At 39.8% G+C, this 19,289-nt stretch overlaps 1 protein-coding gene across 1 annotated transcript; it reads left to right on the forward strand.

Moving 5' to 3' along the window:
* The first annotated feature begins 3,632 nt into the window (after positions 1-3,632).
* On the forward strand, positions 3,633-18,763 carry LOC132406336 (calreticulin-like). Its single transcript, XM_059991866.1, has 9 exons — positions 3,633-3,839; positions 8,612-8,713; positions 11,294-11,497; positions 12,226-12,320; positions 13,653-13,862; positions 13,951-14,064; positions 15,627-15,770; positions 16,555-16,647; positions 17,471-18,763. Exons 1-9 carry the CDS (start codon positions 3,752-3,754, stop codon positions 17,657-17,659), a joined length of 1,239 nt encoding a protein of 412 aa, XP_059847849.1. The 5' UTR covers positions 3,633-3,751; the 3' UTR covers positions 17,660-18,763.
* Positions 18,764-19,289: the final 526 nt, after the last annotated feature.

Below are 19,289 nucleotides of genomic sequence, written 5' to 3' on the forward strand. Positions count from 1 at the left end.
AGTGTTATTAAATGACAATTTGAAAAAGCTGTAAATGAAGTAAGAGGAATATTGAAGTTCCACAGAATGAATGCCAAAGGAGATAAGATCTATCTTTCATACACACACATTTCCTGATGAAGTATCAGACAACTGTCCACAGTTCAGATAATTTCAGTTCGCAGCATTAATAAACCAATGCCTGAAAGCACCATTTCATTTCTCCTTATTGCCCAGTACCCAAAGGACAAGCAGAAAGGCCAGTTTGTAGAGGGTCGATAGAACTTTAGTTTGTAGCATTTCTCCAAAACAATAGGACATGGTACAGCCTCACAGGGCTTGATTCTGACCTCCAGAGTTGTGTGCATGGAATTTGCACATTCTCCCTGAGACTATGTGGGTTTTCCCAGGTGCTGTTTTCTCCCACATCACAGGGACACATGGGTTGGTAGATTAATTGGCTGCTAAAGATCACACCTGGTGCAGGTAGCGGGGAAACCTCTTTAGAGGAGGAATTTCTTTAGCCAGAGATTGGTGAATATGTTGAATTCATTGTCACAGGCGGCTGTGTAGACCAAGTCATTGGGTATATGGAAGGCAGAGGTCGATAGATTCTTGATTAGTCAGGGCATGAAGGGATACAGAGAGAAGGCAGGAGACTGGAGCTGAGAAAGAAATGGATCAACCATCATGAAATGGTGGATCAGACTTGATGGGCCAAATGGCCCAATTCTGTTCCTATATCTTACGGTCTTTTTGGTTATTCGGTATGACGGGCATTTGGGTACAGGGAAACATGAAGGATAGAGGCAGAATCATGGTTTCAAATAACCACGTAATCATGGCTTCCTCTAATAGTAATCACTGAGCACGAGTGGATCTCTTAGCTTCCCCCTCATCTTGTCCTCCACCTGTCTTTGTTGGTCCTGATTGTAACAGGTCATTGATTACTCCCCTCTGCCTTCTCACTTTTACCATTCACCATTCTATTTTCCCTTTCACACCTTTTTTCCCCTCCCCTGCCCATTGCCTCCCTCTGATTCCCCTCCTCCTTCTCTCTCGCATGGTCCGCTGTCCTTTATTAGATTATTCTTTCCCTCTTCCCCCTCAGCTTCTTACTTCATCTCCTCTCCCTCACCTATCCACTTTCCCATTCACCTGGTCTCCCCTTATAGCTTGTACTCCTCCCCCTCCCCTCCACCTTCTCATTCTGGCTTTCTTTCCAGTCATGGCCCAAAATGTTAACTGTTCATTTCCCTCCATTGATGCTGTATGCATTGCCCAAGCCTGAGAAGATGGTAGTGATAGCCTTCCTGAACCACCGCTTTCCATCTGGTGATAGGGGTGAACACACCACAATTGATATTGCGGAGGGAGTTGCAGGAATTTGTGACAATGAAGTAGGAGTGATATATTTGTAAATCAGACTTAGAGTAGAACAGGGTAATACACCCTGTTGCCTGCTGCTCTTGTCCATAAGACCATAAACCATAGGAGCAGAATTAAGACCATTCAACCCATTGAGTAAGCTTCCTTAAGCTGATTTACTATCCCTCTCAACCCCATTCTCCTGCTTTCTCTGATCACACTCTTACCAATCTTATAACATTACAAAATTACAACACCAAGTCTCTGCTTTATATACACCTGATGTCTTAGCTTCCACAGCCGTCTGTGGCAATTAATTCTAACCTCTGGCTAAAGAGATTCTTTCTCATCTGTGTTCTTGAGTGGACATGAAGTGAGAGGCTGGAAGGCGATAGGTGGAGAAAGTAACGTGCTGAAGAAGAGGGGATCTAATAGTGGATAATGCGTGGAACCATAGAAGAAGGGAAAGCACAGTAAGGTGAGGAGAAGAGATTGAGTGAGAGGTGAGCCAGAATAGGGAATGGAAAAAGAGGGAGGGAGGGGAGAGAAATTACCATCAATTCAAGTCAATTCACTTTTATTGTCATTTCCACCATAACTGCTGGTACAGTACATAGTAAAAATGAGACAACGTTTTTCAGGGCCATGGTGTTACATGACACAGTACAAAAACTAGACTGAACTACGTAAAAAACAACAACACAGAGAAAGCTATACTAGACTACAGACCTACACAGGACTACATAAAGTGCACAAAAACAGTGCAGGCATTACAAGAAATAATAACCAGGACAATAGTGTCAGTCCAGGCTTCGGGTGGAACTGTTACATAGTCTGGCTGTGAAAGCCCGAATATTTCGGAGCCTTTTCCCACACGGCAGGAGGGAGAAGAGATTATATGAGGGGTGCATGGGATAATATAATGCTGTTTCCTTTGCGGATGCAGCGTGTAGTGTAAATGTCCGTGATGGCGGGAAGAGAGACCCCGATGATCTTTTCAGCTGACCTCACTATCCGCTGCAGGGTCTTGCGATCCGAGATGGTGCAATTTCCAAACCAGACAGTGATGTAGCTGCTCAGGATGCTCTCAATACAACCCCTGTGGAATGTGATCAGGATGGGGGTGGGAGATGGACTTTCCTCAGCCTTCGCAGAAAGTAGAGACGCTGCTGGGCTTTCTTTGCTATGGAGCTGGTGTTGAGGGACCATGTGAGATTCTCCATCAGGTGAACACCAAGAAATTTGATGCTCTTTACCATGTTAGAGAAATCAATGTTCATGCCTCAGGTTGGAGGCTACCCAGCCAAAATCTGACACGTTTCTCCTTCAACTTGAGTGCGGCCTCATCATAGCAGTAGAGGAGGCCATAGTGGGAATGGGAATGGAAAGCCATAATGAAATAGGTGGCTGCCAACAATTTCCTTATTCTCAGAATCAGGTCACTGACATATGTTGTGACATATGTTTACCCCCCCCCCCTTTTCTTTTCAGTCCAGCCTCAGCTTGAAATATTCCCCCTCATAGATACTGCTTGCCTTGATGAGTTCCTCCAGCATTTAGTATGTGCTGTTCAAGATTTCTAGCATCAGCAGAATCTGTTGTGCTTGGGCATTGTATGTTTGTCTTGATAGAAAGCATCAGAAGTTGTTTCCTCGATACTGCACTGATGTGGCAGCCTAGGATGAGTTGGTTTGTGGGTGAAGCCAGGATAATAATTACAGTTGGAGGATGCAGACTGTCGGTCCCATTCTGTAATAAATGAATCACGTCACGATGGAGAATTGTGTAAAAAAAAGCAGTGAACTATTGAAATGTTGTATTACAGTTTGGAAAATCTCAATTGGCATAATTGCCTCAGCATTACAATAAGTTAAGCGCACAAGTTGGTGTACATCCTATTCTAATTTTTAATTTGCAATTTATAGGCATTGCAAAATATTTTTAAAGTTTCTTTCTGTCATGATTGGCAAACCGCAAGGCCAATCAATTACGGCCACCCCGGGAAGAGCCGGGTCTACCGGTCTTCTCGACGTCTGAACATGTGGTCGTTGCCCATTGGCCAGAGCCGGTCGCCATGACGTTTCTCCCAGCCAATAACCTGCAGCCATCTGGGCAGCAGCGCAACCAAGCGTGCTGGGAAAGGGGGCGTTTGAAAGACAAGAACAGAAACCAACCGAGGGCGGAAAAATCTCCCGCAGTGTGACTTTTGGCCACTCAAGGCGGCAGAAGCAGAAGGCGGGATTTAGGCGGAGGTTTGACTGACGTGTGTGGTATAAAAACCTTCGCAGGCGCCTCTTCTTTCCTGGTGGTTTCAATTGTGTCAGGTGTGATACGGTTGATGCCTTCCCCGAACCAGTAATCACAGAAAAAACGCGTCCTTTCAGAAGCAAAATCGGCAAGAAAAATGAAGACCAGGTTGTTGTTGTGTTTGCTGCTGGCCGTGGCCGCCGCGGACCCCAAGGTTTATTTTCAGGAGGAGTTTTCTGACGGAGGTGAGTTGTGAGGGGTGCCAGGCTGCCCTCACCTCGAACTCGGCCCTTCGCATCAGGGCCAGGTTTACCTTAAAACAGGATTGTTACACGGGTTTTGACAAATACAGAGTGTGGCCTGTGATTCAGCAGTTCTGTATCCCGCCAGTTGAAGTTTTCTCTTTGGGGTTGAGATGGGGGAAGGGGTGGACATCATGAAACTGAAATGAGCGGGGGGGGGGAGGGGTAGTCAGAATTGTAACTTTATCAAAATGTAGCGTAACTTCATTTTTAAATACTTGTGTTAAGCAGACCTTCAATTATCAAAGCTGCAATTGAGCTTATTAAATCTAGTGAATTTGAAAGACTTGAGGTCACATTGCCCCCTTTCCTCTATTTCTTTCAATGTTTATAGTTACATTGTTTTTAATTTTTTAAATGTTTGTATCTAAATTCAGATTCTGTGAAGTGAGGATTTTAATTCCATCTTTTTAACAAACCTCTAGGCCAATACAGGCAAGTAGTCCAGGAGAGTGAATCTACTCTATTAAACGACTATCTCCTGGACCACTCGCTTGTGTTGGCCTAGAGGTTTACCAGAAATACTGCAAAGTGGGAGTTTTATCTTGATGGATTTTGTATGAAATAGACTTTAAAGTAAGTTTTTATGTTGTAAAGGGTTTGGAAAGAGTTCTAGGCTTCAGAGTGGACTTGAAGATCCAGAAGAACTCATTATTGTGTACTTCAATTAAAAAAAAATTAGATAAAAGGAAAATCTAATATTACATGATCTGGCTTGGTTTGAAGAGATTTGGTCACCCGTTGTGTGACCATAGTGTGCAGGATTTGTCTTGGTTTCTCAGAAATCATCTAAATTTTTTACCACCATCTAATGACCTGCAAATAGCCGATTGGCTACATGCAACCTTACTCAACCTCTCTGCTGGGCAAAAAAGTCTTGGGAAATACAAGATGGCTGTTCCTCGTAGAGAGCAAAGTGGGACCTGAACAGAAGCAAGAGTATGTCTAAATTATTTGATTTCTGATTTCCTGTTTCTTCTAGTTGTTGTAATGCTCATTGGCTCTGGGGATAGTGGAACATTCCACTTCCTTGTGTTGATCAAAATATGTATTTGATGGAAGAGAGCAGCAACCAGGGCCCCTCAGTCCATGGTTTTGGAGAATGTGCTGTACCTATGTTGATAGTGGAGGCTTGACTGAACTAATTTGTTTAAACTATAATTTTTGTATATCCTATGATCTTTCCCCAAGGCATCCCTAGGAAAGGTGGCATTGGTATGGATGCCTAGAGACATTTTGAAGGGGAAAGAAGTGAATTTAGTATTATTCCATGTTGTTTCCTTGTATAGTATGAGGGCATTCAACCCATCACCTTCATGCCAGCCTTGGACTTGCCACTTAACCACTGATTTTGGGGAGTTTCAGAAGTTAAGGTTGAATTCCAAAATTAAGTGTCATGGGTGTGATTTATAATTGGACTTGAGGTAATGCAGGTAGAGGTGACTTGAGAGTGGGGGATTACTTAGATTTTATCAATGGTTTGGTAAGTTTTCTGAATATTATTTGGTTTTGGAGCAAACAATCTCCAGTCACTCTGAAATTGGTTGGAGTGTGAATGGTATGTATACTGTTAGGTGGGTAAAGATTTTTCTGGAGGAGGAAAATAAATGGATTTTTGAAGTGAATCTGGATCTTCTGAAGTCAAAGCATTTGGTGGCATTCACTGTGATACAGGCTGATGAACACTCCTGTTTTCTTTCTCAGCTTGTATTTTCTCATTCAAAGTTAACCAAATCCTTGGGCTTTGGTGATTGTTGTGGTTGAGACATATCTTCTGAAACCATCAAGAACAAACGTTGCCTTCTATCTTGATGTGTTGGGCTGAGAGTGGCTTCTGTGGTAAGATCACATGGTGTTGTAGACTTGAGTTAGGCTGATTGAATGTTGAAACTTGAACCAGTTTCAGATAACTTCTGGTGAAATGTCTCTTGCAGGTAGGTATGTTGATTTCTTTTGAATGACTTGGTGATTTTTTTTTAAGCAAAAAGGATGAACTAACTTTTGCAAGATGAGCATGTGAATACGTTTTCATCCAGTTGGCAATGTAGTGGTATCAACTCATTAATTAATGATTCTATACTGAAGTGTCAGCGACTAGTCTTTTTATTGGTGATGTAAGCTTCTTCACAGCTTTGACTTCGGACAGTATTAAAGCAAACCCTACCTGTGCTGAGAACAAAACCTTTAGAAATATACTGCAGTTGGGGACCATCTGGAGAAGTAGTTAAAACTTGCCACAGGGCAATTAAGGCTCAGAATAAGAGCATGGAATAGGAATCGGCTTTGGCCCTTCCAATTTGCATTGTTCATCAGATTATGGTTGGTCTTCAATCTGTGCTCCATTTTCCTCAGCTATTCCCCATAACCCTTTTTGAAAATCTTTACACCTTTTGGTTAAGTTTTCTTTTAGGGCGACATTAACATTGATTCTATACTTCACTGGAAATATCTGGCATCTGTCCTATTAAGCTTAAGCATTATGCATATTTTGGTGAGATTTGTTCTTAATGAAAGAATATGGCCTAGTCTAAACAATCTTCTGTCAGATGGCAAACCTGCCAGATCTGCTGAATCTTTTTTGCACTGAGAATGTTTGTAAGAAAAAAAAACTGCATGCACATTCAGGTTTGATTTTTGCAAAGAATCTAATTGTATTTGGATATTTTTATTGTTGTATCAAAGTATGTAATAAACATGATTTGCCTCATTAGTATTTACATTTCCAGTGGTGCAGAGGGACACTAGGTCTGTATGAATGTTAATATGGAGCAATACAGACCTATCAGTTAGTCCTGACAAAGGGTCTTGGCCCGAAACGTCGACAGTGCTTCTCCCTATAGATGCTGCCTGGCCTGCTGTGTTCCACCAGCATTTTGTGTGTGTTGTTTGAATTTCCAGCATCTGCAGATTTCCTCATATTAGACCTATCAGCTGTTTTTTTTGAAACAAAATCCTACCTCTGACATACCCCCCCATAGTTAAATCACTTTAAAAAATTATCCCTCTCCTGTTGGCTGTTTCTGCCCTGGGAGTAAGTGTCTGGCTGTCCACTCTACGTCTTTTGTCAACTTGTACATCTCATTCAAGTCACCTCTCATCCTTCACTACAACAAAAGCCTTAGCTCACTCAACCTATCCTCATCAAACATGCCCTCTAATCCAGGCAGAATCCTGGTAAATCTCTTTTGCACCTTCTCTAAAGCTTTCACGTCCTTCCTATGAGGAAAACTAAACACAATATTACAAATGTGGTCTAACCAAAGTCTCATAGAGCTTCAATATTACCTTGTGGCTCTTGCACTCAATCCCCTGACTATTGAAAGCTAGCACCATTTGCCTTTTTAACCCACCCCCAACTGTAACAGATGTCAACATCTTCCAACTTGTCCCTGATTTTTCAGAAATTACTCATCTGTGTGGATCCAAGCAGATGATAATGTATTTTGCTACATTATATCCAACTGCCACATTCCCACTTGTTCATTTAGCACATCTGTACCTTGAAGGCTCTTGCATCCTCTTCCACAGCTGCAAACCCACCAGATGTATTATCAACGGACATTTTGTTTTGTCCTTTGAGCCACTCTGAATAGCCAGGGCCCAGCTACTGATTCATACCTACCCTACTGCGGTCATCTATGAACCTCGAAAATATAATCGTGGTCTGAATAACCACAAGAACTCCAACAGTTTGAAGAGCATACTGTTGGAGTATTTTGATGGGTCATGATGCATTTGGTGGCAACATAAATTGGCATTTGGATTGAGGGCCTGATGATGGGTTTCAACTCAATATCATTGTAGCTCTTTTTGCCTCCACATATGCATTTGATCAGCAGAGTAGTTTGTATTTTGTTTTTAAACCTCCTGTAGATGAGTCAGATATGGTACTAATGAGCAGAGTTGGGAAGAATTTGTGTTTAATAGATACACTAATACAGTCTATTTCAAAAAAGTGTTTCAAAAAATAGTACATTAGGCCCTAGGTAAAATAACAGTACAAGGCAATAAAAGTGTTGTAAAACCAGGCCAGGTAGTATCTATAGTGAGAGCAGTAGCTACTATTTTGAATTCAAAAATCAGATGACAGATGCTGAAAATGTGAAACAAAAATGGAAAATGCTGAAAAACTCAGCAAACTTAACAAAAGCTTAGCACCTGGAACGAGACCATCTTGCTGAATTTTTGAGCATTGTTACTTTAATTTTAATTTTTGACTAGTTATCCATATATGTTAAATCTGGAGGATGAATGAGATGTTGCACTAAGTGTTGGAAGTGCAATTTCAGCGCTATTACTTCCTGACCTCAGTATGTCCAGTATTTTTCCTGTACTTCTGCAATTTTTTCTTTGATTATTTACTGCATTTATTCCCTGGATTATGAATGACCAGACTTGGGAATCTGATCTTGCATAAATTCCATATGTATTACAGCATTCTCAAGCTAATAATTCATTTTAGTCATTATGAATTAAACATGAAGTAGAGAAGTATTCTATGTATTTAACAAAAATTTTTGATATTTATGTGATCCTGTATCTCCAGCTATTAGGCATGACTTTATAAAGGAAAATCTTATTGAGATGTCACCTAGAGGCCTGGCTAATTTCCACTGGAAGTGGTTTAAGTGTTATCAATTCACCAGTGTGGAGCTTTTGTTCAAAGTTTTTGTTTCTGTTTTGTTTCATTGTGCAATAATGTTTCTTTGCAATAGATGCCTGGATGCAGAGATGGGTTGAATCGAAGCACAAATCTGATTATGGAAAGTTCAAGATGACTGCTGGCAAGTTCTTTGGTGATGCAGAGAAAGATAAGGGTGGGTGAATTTTTCATTTGGTTGAAACTAGTTGTGTTTATTCATGTCTTTGGGCCTCTTGTATATTATAATTGCTGCCCTGTGATTTGTTGGGTATTACCATTAATCCCAGTGAGGATAATCTAGGGCTGTTATTGGATGTTTTTGGATCTGGGGCTCATTGGATTTAAGTTCGTTTGTTTTGAAGAATGCATAATATTTCCCATCTGGAGTACATTTCAAGGTAGTATCCAAAGCGTCAAGGTGCGCCTTGTTTGAACTTGCTACTTTTCAACCTTGGTGTTGCTACCTTATAATGTGCATTATGTTCATAGATAGTTTTACAAGTGTGCTGGTGCAAAAAAGCATTTCCCTTTACTGAATCTCCAAGTGAAATTTCCTTTCATGTGACCAGGCAACTGTAACTTGTTCTCGCAGTTTACTTCAAACCTTTTTTGTTCACTTTCATCCACCTTTGTCTTTGTTTCAAAGTTCAACGTACATTTATTATGTGTATACCATATACAATCTTGAGATTTGTCTTGCAGGCAACCTTAAAACAGCCCATTTAAAGAAAAGCCAGTCGAAAAAAGAACAAATTGTGCAAACTATTAGAAGTAAACCAATACACCCAGAATTAAAGTTTGCTAAAGTGAGTCCGTAGCCATATAGCCAGTTCATCACTGCAACTGATCCAGGAGTCTGGTAATTTCAGGCCACAGCCTCGTTTCAGCACTGTGAGTAAGTCTCACAGAAGCAGCAAGTTGGATGTCAGCTCGTCTGTTGCCTCCATCCCTGACCTTTTCAACACTTAAATCGCTGTTACTCAGGCCCATCATGCCTGACCTTTTCAATCTGGCCCTAAACTTCATTCATCCTGCCCGCTGCCTCGATTCAGCCTATTCTTGCTACACTGCAACCTTGCTGCACTTTCAGGACTCCAGTTCACACTACAAATGTCAGGTCATGCAGGCAGTTAAAAAGCATAACTCAAAATACCCCTTCGATAAGTCACTTTATCAGAAAAGAGAAGTGATCGTTGTCCAGAAAGTGATTAATAGTTGATTTGTTTGCTGCCAGTAAGATGTTGCTGTGTTTCTCGAGCGCCATCTTAAACCAAAGCTGGCTCTGTTGTTGGCAATTAGAATCAGTTTGGGGCTTCACCTACTAGCTTCTAGCTTTGGAGTTGCTTTGTGTAATGGAAGCAAAGGTCCCTATTAACTGAAAACTTGCAGTTCATTAAGAATTGTTTACAGGTTCAGACATGGCTTGGCTGAATTGGAGGTGCTGATCAGAGCACCACTGTTCTTGACAACCCCTGAGGATTGTGCAAGACTAATATCCATTAGTGTTTTGAGGTGTGTTTCTGGGACCTGTTGCTTCTGCTGAAGGAGTAACATGTGGTTGTTTAGGTACTTGCACACTCTTGCTGTTGGCTTTATGCTCCCCTTGCAAAGATTCCAAATCTCATACTTTTCTAATGTTCTTCCCTGTATAGAGCAGTCTTTTCTAAAGGTGGTGCTGAGAGTTTTTCTGTTAAGTTTGTTTAATTTGCTTTTGCTGTGAGGATCTTGTGGATTGTGATAGGAATTTGTGTTCTGCAATGGGATTGAAGTACATGGTCTTATGGATGTTCAATGGGGTCTATTCTTGAATGCTTAATAAAGGAACTTGTGGCTTGGAGCAGGTCTTGATGTGATAGGAAAGTTTCGCATGTGAGTAAGCTTGTGTGATCTCAGATCTGGAGTCCAAATAAAGGTTGAATAGTTTCTCATCCTGATCATCTAAGGATCAGTGACTTGTGTGATCCCTTCTCCTTTGGTAATTGACTTGGAAAACTCAAGGTCAAAAACAAATGGATATAATTGCCATTAGCCAGAATACCTTGGTGCACTTGGGGAAATCTTGTTATGAAATGTTATAAAATTCAAGATTTAACTATATTTATACAACCATGAGATTTGCTTGCTCACAGGTAGCCACAAAGCAAGAATCCCAAAAGAACCCAATTAAAGAAAAAATAAAAATAAAATACCAACACTAGATGTGCAGAGATGGGAGAGGTTGGGAAGAATCTCAAATCATGCTAACAATTGAAGTGAGCAACAACATTCCAAACCAAAATTGAGTCCTCAAATCCGAACCCTGGAGCACCCTGGAACAGTCTTCATGGCCTCAATGCCACGGAGAGAAGAGTGAACATTATGGAAAACATGCAACATTGGCTCTCGTCCCAGAAGTTAAAATGATTCTAATTGGAATTATCTCTAGTGAATTGATAGATGGACAGAGTAAAAATTATAAATATAGTAATTATAAAATCAAAATGACTGGAAATTATTGAATACTGGTGCGAAGCAGTTACGTGTTAGCTGAAGTGGTTCTGTGGACTTTATAATAAACAAACACTTGAACTTTTGGTTTGGATAGCAACAACCACTCCCCCATACATTTCTTTGTGTTTGTGCTGGATGCTAAAAGTGTGTGGCATAGATGGGTAAAGCTGGTATCACCTTGGATCAACACAAAATAACAAGTATTCCTAACACTTTCAGATTTCCGGCTCATTTGTGCTTGTATCTCTAAATGCCTCATTTCTAGGACTTCAAACGAGTGAAGATGCCAGATTCTATGCACTGTCTGCTAGATTTGACCCCTTCAGCAATGAAGGGAAGACCCTTGTTATCCAATTTACAGTTAAGCATGAGCAGACCATTGACTGCGGGGGTGGCTACGTGAAGATCTTCCCATCAGATCTAGATCAATCTGATATGCATGGCGACTCGAACTACAATATTATGTTTGGTAAGTGATTCTTTAACATTTTCCTTAGCGGTCAAAGTACTATGGAAGCCATCATGAGGCAGCGACCTCCCTTATTCACAGGCACTTTTAAAACTGGGAAGTCAAAGTTCTAATGTGACATTGTTCCATTATATGTGATGCTGGAAATGCTTAGCAACAGACTAAGTAGCATTTATAGAAAGCTGGCTTTCTAGCTGATAATTTTTCATCAGCTTTGGAAAAAACTATTAACTTAAAACATTGTTTCTTTCCATAGGAGTAATGTGACCCAATATTTAAAGTCATTAGTATCGGAAATGTTTTGCTGATGATCTGTTTACAGCCCATCTGTTTATAATTATGATCTAAAAGTAGACACCCAGAAAGTGTGTGCATTTTGGAAGAAATCCTTCTCTGAGCACCCACTACCAAATTTGTTAAGGGTGGGAAGAGTTCAAATCCTCCCAGTAAATGGAATTTTTACTAATAAGATTGAAAATGACTACTTGACTATTTGTATTTAATGCCTCTGGTTATATTTTTCACTTGTACTGAATGCAATGTAGATCAAATTTGAACATTTTTGTGCTGAAAGTGAAGAAAATTGAACTGTGTAGACCATTAAATAAATTTCTTGGCTTTCCTAGTTAGCAAGATCCTAGCTTTGCTGTGAAGTGGTTGAACAGTGAGTCAATCTTGTGCCTTTAAAAATGGCAGAGTGGGGATAATTGTTAACTGTTAAATTCTAGGCCCTGATATCTGTGGTCCAGGAACCAAGAAAGTCCATGTCATTTTCAATTATAAAGGAAAGAACCATTTGATATCAAAGGATATTCGCTGCAAGGTGAGTAAATTGTTCTGTTCTAAGTGATAAAAATTAATTGTGGGTTAATGTTGAGCAATAGAATTCATCAGATTTGACAAAATGAAGTCTGATTCAATATCATGTTACTATATCAATAATAAGGATGGAATGCTGCGGCTTTATAGGTACTGGTGAGGTCTTGCTTAGAGTATTGAACATTTTTGGGACCCTTGTTTGAGAGGATTTGCTGACATTGAAGAAGGTTTAGAGAAAGTTCATGAGAATGATTCCAGGAATAAGTGGGTTATCGTATGAGGAATGTTTGATGGCTCTGAGCCATACTGGTTGGAATTTGGAAGAATTGGGGGGGGGGGGGAGGGAGTGGATGTGGAGAGGATGTTTCCTGTAGTGAGGGATGGTAGGGTTAAGGGGCGTAGCCTCAGAATAAAGGGGTGTCAATTTAGAATAGATGAGGAATTTCTTTAGCCAGAGGGTAGTGAATCTGTGGAATTTGTTGCCAAAGGTGACTCGAAGGCCAGGTTACTGGGTGAATGGGTTGAAAGGAAAATGGGTCAGCCATAATGAAGTGGAGCAGAATTGATGTGCTGAATGGCGTGGTTCTGCTTCCATCTCATGGTCTAATACTAAACAGATTCCCAGCCCCATGTTCTGGTCTGCTTTTTCTTTTTTTCTCAGGGATTGGTAAATAGAACTGTGGTCTGGCTTTGATTTTTTTTTAATATTGATTAGTGAATTCAAATTGATCTCGTGTAGTATCAGTTGATTTGAAATATCTGGTGTAAAATCAAATTCTTAACATACAAAATGCTGGAGGAACTCGGCAGGTTAGGCAACATCTGTGGAGAGGAATAAACAGTCAACATTTTGGGTTGAGTCCCTTCATCAGAACTAGCAAGGAAGGGGCAGAAGCCAGGTCGGGGTGGGGGGGGGGGGAGAGGGAAAGGAGTTCAAGCACGTAGGAGTTGGGTAAGAGATGAAGGGAAAGGTGGATTGGGAGGGGTGCTGCTGATGATGATGATGAAGAGCCTTTTTTTAAAAAAAAATGGCTGCAGGAGGCATCTGGAAGAGTGGATCATGGAAGAAAGGGAAGGAGGAGGGGATCTAGAGGGAGGTGATGTTCAAGTGAGGAGAAAAGGAGTGAGGGAAACCAGAATAAGGAATGGAAAAAGATGGGAGGGGGAAGGGAGAAATTATCAGAAATTGGTACAATCAATAAGATAGTGAACAAACAATCAATACATGGTTTTTCATAATGACCAGATAAAGACAGTCTAGTGATAGCAACATTGTATTGAGGTGCATTTGGTACTTGTGTTCAAGGCCACCTGAAGTATCTTTCCTCTTTCCTAGGATGATGAATTTACACATCTCTATACCCTCATCATTCGCCCTGACAATACTTATGAAGTGAAAATTGACAACCAGAAAGCTGAATCGGGTAGCTTGGAAGAAGATTGGGATTTCCTCCCACCAAAGAAGATTAAAGATCCAGAGGCCAAGAAACCAGAGGACTGGGATGAGCGTGCTAAGATTGATGATCCTGAAGATGTAAAACCTGAGGTAACTAGGGCTGTTATGGAAATGGGATAAGGTTGCATATTTAGGTGGTGGTTTCCATGCTACTCTTGTTCTTTTTTTTTTCCACAAGGACTGGGATAAACCAGAGCATATTCCTGACCCTGATGCCAAGAAACCTGAGGATTGGGATGATGAGATGGATGGGGAATGGGAGCCCCCTATGATTCAGAACCCTGATTACAAGGTAACTGCTGAATTTGCTATTTTGTCACATTTACTCACCTATTCTGCATTGACAATGAGGTGTACTGCATGGCTGACCTCTGCAAAAATATTAGTCCTCCTGTATGCATCTTTCAGAACATCCAAAGCAATAACCACCTATAAGTTTTTGGAAATGTACCATACACAACATGGTTCTGTTCCAGAAGTAAATGAGCAAATCTAGTTCATGGGATGTGTTGCCGGCACATGGGAGAAATGTCTGCCCTTCAGAGTTATGAAGGAGAATCACTTGTGATACCTGAGATGAGAAATTAAACTGTCCCATTGATCAACTCCTGGTGTACTTGGATGCGCTGAACCCGACTTTTGTGCTTGAGCTGATGGAATGGGGAAAAGCCTACAACTGACACTACATCTACCTTTTTAAATTTCCTTTCAGAAATTGAGTGTAATTTTTGAAGCATTTGACAGATGGGGGATATCTGAGGAAAGAAATTGAGTTAACATTTCAGTCAAAGACCCTATGTCATTAAGGAGAAAGAAAACAAGCTGGTTTTTAATTTGCAGATAAAGCTATTTAAGCTCATTACTGGCAACATGGGCCTTTCCCCATCAGATATTTGATAATTCTGTTATCCCTCCATCCTCCACAGCTCGGAACTAATTCTGAAATGAAACTGAAATGCTAGTTGTTTCTTCCCACAGTTGCTGCCAGATCTGCTGAGCATTTTTTTTGACAATACCATTCTAGATTCAGATATTTTCCCAGTGTCCTGATGTCATGGTTTAGTGTTTTGAGCTGCAGGTTGAATTTAATTGTTGAAAGGTATTTTTACAAAGGAGACATATTTGTAAAATATAATGAATAGGTGGTGGTGATTAGAAATTTGAAGGAATTGCTGCAGTCATTTAAACTCCACCCAATTTCTCATCCTTGGACAATTGAATTCATGTTGTATATGTAGCTTAGATGAGTATGTGGTACTTGTTGACCTTCCAAATTGTCTAAAGCCAAATAATGCTAAGGTAGCCTACTTTAAGATAGCTTTGAGCTCCTTCCAATTCATTTCAGTTACCTGTAGACCTTGCTTGATCTGATCAGCATACATGTGTCCAGCAATTGTTGCAATGGTGACAGCTGCCTGTTTATTAAATCAAAATTTGTGAAGTACTGAATTAAGTAAAAAAAATGGTTTGGAATAGGCATTGACCCTATTGTGGTATTTTTTTGTCAAAATTGTAGCACTTGATCTTCCCAGATTTAACATTTTAATGAATTTATTGACCTGGTTAAATTGGATATCTCAACTGGCTCAGCAATATAAATTTCATGCTTTCTCGTTGTATTGGCTCAGTGGCAGATCACCATCTGTCTATCACGAGTTAGTTCACATCTAACTTCACATGGATTTATTTGTTTCCTCCTTTCATTTAAACATTTAGAAACATACTAAATATCCATCTTCTAGAACAATTAGTTCTGAAAATTGGAACGGGATTAACAAAGTAACTTGAATGCTACATAACTTTAATTAACAATTGTTTGTCAGTGTGGCTTACTATTTTTTTTCCCTTTGTCAGGGTGAATGGAAACCAGCACAGATTGATAATCCAGATTACAAAGGAAAATGGATTCATCCTGAAATTGATAATCCAGAATATACACCAGACTCCAACCTTTACAGCTACAAGGATATTGGTGTGATTGGCCTAGACTTGTGGCAGGTTAGTATCAAACTTGTGCATGATGGTTTGTAGAACCTCTGGTGCAACATATTTTATGATTTGGTGTTTTTAATTGTTTTGATTTGAGGGCAGGAAAGCCATGTTAGAAATGCAGCTGTTGTGTTTTCACGTTTGTTTTGAAGTGAATTTTGGACGAAGATGTGGAAATTTCCATTCTTGGTTTTCCTGCCTTTGAAGCTTGAAAGTTTCATTCTAAAACATTAATATTATACTTGGACTGCAGTGTTTTGCAACAGGATTGTTAAGATGCAATATGCATATTGTAGAGAATTGTTGATTTATCAGTCTATTTCAACAAAACTTTGTAAAATGTGTTCATTCCTGGATATTCAGTGGTTGTGGGGGAGGGGGGTTGTTGGCACATTTGGACTTGAGCATGAATTAGTTTCCTCCTTCCAAATTTACATTCATTTCAACATTAGTCCTTGAATGAGTTATTCGGAGTAATAATTGGACTCTGTTGGTGGAAGCTGTTTAATGGAGCACTTAAAACTTGCATTACACATTTCTGAATGTGCCATTAGGGTAAGGTCTAGATGCACATAGCTGAAGGTAAGGTACAGGTCTTGTGTGTAATGACTTGTGCAATGACAACTTCATTTGCAACAGCATATAGGCATATAGCATATAAGCAGCAGAAAAGTCAATGCTGTAAGCACTGTATTTCCACCTTGCTATACTTGGCAATTCATCGGGCAGTTTATTTCTAGAATTGGTCTTGATTTTTGTTCAACATGGTGATAATCACACTATTATTTTTCAGGTTAAATCTGGAACAATATTTGATAACTTCCTGATCACAGATGATGAAAAGCATGCAGAAAAAGTTGGAAAGGAAACCTGGGGAGCCACCAAAGTAAGAAGTAACTTATTTCCCTTCCTAAAGAAATGATTGATAGGTTGCCTTGAAGTGGCAGTGTTTGGAGCAGTGTGAAGCATGTGATCTGAAATGGTTCTAGCAGAGTACAGTTGACTTTTTGCATTTTCCATGTTGGGACTTCTGTCCTGATTGAGTGGTCTGAGAGGAAGAAGCATTCCCCTCCCCGTTTCAAGGTTTGTAATTGAATAAACTAATCAAAGCCTTGTGTCTTGATTCTTGGGGAAATGGTAGTGCTGAGCTTGCTGTGAATTACATTAAGTCTTGTTTGTCCATTTGTATGGGTGGAAAGTTGTGCCCAAAGGCATTGGAAAGCTTGTTAACACTCACAATTATTCCAGTTCAGTAGACTGCTGTATTTGCCAAATACAAGTGTGCCTAAAGTTAGGGCTGACACTTGGCATTTGTTAAAAAAAAAATTAGGGCAAGATTTTGATACCCCTTGTCTGATATGTACCTCTAAGGAATTTTGACGCCATACGTTTTATTTTGATTGTAGTGTGTGAGGACTTTCTATGTTCTCCCTGAACTCTTGTCTGGAAACTCAGATTTCCTTGCACCTTCCAAAGATGTATGGGTTCATGTGTGAATGGTCATATGGGTGTAATTGGGTAGCATAAACCCATTGGGCCAGAAGGGCCTGTCAATGCTGTATCTCAAAGTTCTGTTAGTGAGAAACCATCCAGTAGTTTAAAATAAACTATTCGGACAAAATTCATTAGTGAATAGACTACTCTTTGATGATGCTCATTTAACAGCTATTTCTCTAAGGCTAGAGCTAAAGCTACTTTTATTATTTTAGGACCCAGAAAAGAAAATGAAGGAGCAACAGGATGAGGAGGAAAGGAAGAAGCGAGAGGAAGAAGAGAAGAAGGAAAAAGAGGATGATGAGGGTGATGATGAAGATGATGATGAGGATGAAGATAAAGAAGAAAAAGAGGAAGATGAAGAGGAGGAGGAAACAGAAGCCACTCCTAAAGATGAGTTATAAAGATTGTAATATAATGTTGGGAGAATAAATGGCAGCAGGGCAATGTACAGAAGAACCTTCACACAAAGCATTTGGGACCCCTTATTGGAATGTGCTCTTTTTTGTTTACAAAAAGTTAGATGAATGTGGCTTAGGTTCTTTTAGTTTGGGCTAAGAAGAAAGGGACAGTGAATTCCTGTTCAAATATGCATCCACAGAAGGGACTACTGATCTAGATATTGAGTACTAAATTACAATCTTATGGTATTGCCTTCATAATGTGGGTTGGGGAAAACAAAGTGAATCTAATCTGAAAGTGGAGCTGGAGATTGTCTTGCACATTGGCAACACCAACCTGTTTGCAGTTGAAGTAGCCACATTCAGCCTGGAAATCACTCATACAGGCTTTCATCAATATCCTTCTCTGCTGTTCTAACCGAGGATTCTTCAGTTTTCCTTTGAGTCAGCTCCTCATTAACGTAAAATTGATACCAGTCCTTAAATATTCAAGTATCTACAGTTATTCAGGCTTGGTTGGGTCTCCCATGCTGTTGGGTTAACTTGTTTCAATGTATCTTGTACACTGAAGTATATTTAAGCCTGTCTGAATATTTCAGTTGATGCCTGTTTTCAGGGAGCACTGTTTTAGATTAATTCAACCACTTGTTTCTCAAACAATTAAATCTGGTGATGGGATTTCACATAAAATTTCACAACTGAATTGAATTTGAACATTTTCACTTCCATTGGGGGGTTTCCCATTAACAGGCTTCAACTGTAAGTGTGTAATTGTACAACTGTCTTCACTCACTTGAAGAACTGAGTCTCACAGGATTGCACAAGTTATACTCAAGGGTGTTCTTGGCTCTTTTCCAAATCCAGGGTCTACTTTATATTTTGCATTCTTTATATAGGGTTTCAAAAAGAGGGGAAAATCTTTATTTCCAAAATTTCAAAACAAATTTTAATTTCTGTACAGACCAAGATGGAAGTTGTCATTTTAATCTGTTATTTAAATGTTGTAAATTGGTTGTTTAATCATGACCATGTTTTTGGAAACTTAGTTCTGTGTGCAATACAGATACGTTTGATCACATTTCTACAATAAATACCAAATGGAAGTGATGAGGTGTGTGGATTATTTATTTATTGTCTCTGGTCTGATGGTTGTAATTGCTGCATATAATCCCTTTGACTTTTCTGGTTTAAGAATCCAGATCAACAACTTGTCCATAGTGCTGCATTGCATTTCTTTTGAAAATTTTAATCTTTAAAACTCTCTTTTCATATCCACCCACAGAAATCTTTCTATTCATTGTGCTAGAGTGGCCAAAATTGTCACCTATTTGACACTTGTATTGCCTTGCTTCAATTTTTTGTGCCACAGGGTAAATGTAATTTGTACTGTACAGTCGGCCCTTATCCGCAGATTCTGCATACGTGAATTCAACCAACCACAGATCGCGAAAACCCGGAAGTGCTCTTCCAGCACTTGTTGTTCGAGCATGTACACTTTTTTCTTGTCATTATTCCTTAAACAATGCAGTATAACAAACGTTTTACATAGCATTTACGTTGTATTAGGTATAAGTAATTTAGAGATTATTTAAAGTATATGGGAGGATGTGTGTGGATTATCGTGCATTGGGAT

This window comes from Hypanus sabinus, chromosome 16 (genome assembly GCF_030144855.1).
Source record: "Hypanus sabinus isolate sHypSab1 chromosome 16, sHypSab1.hap1, whole genome shotgun sequence".
Taxonomy (NCBI): domain Eukaryota; kingdom Metazoa; phylum Chordata; class Chondrichthyes; order Myliobatiformes; family Dasyatidae; genus Hypanus; species Hypanus sabinus.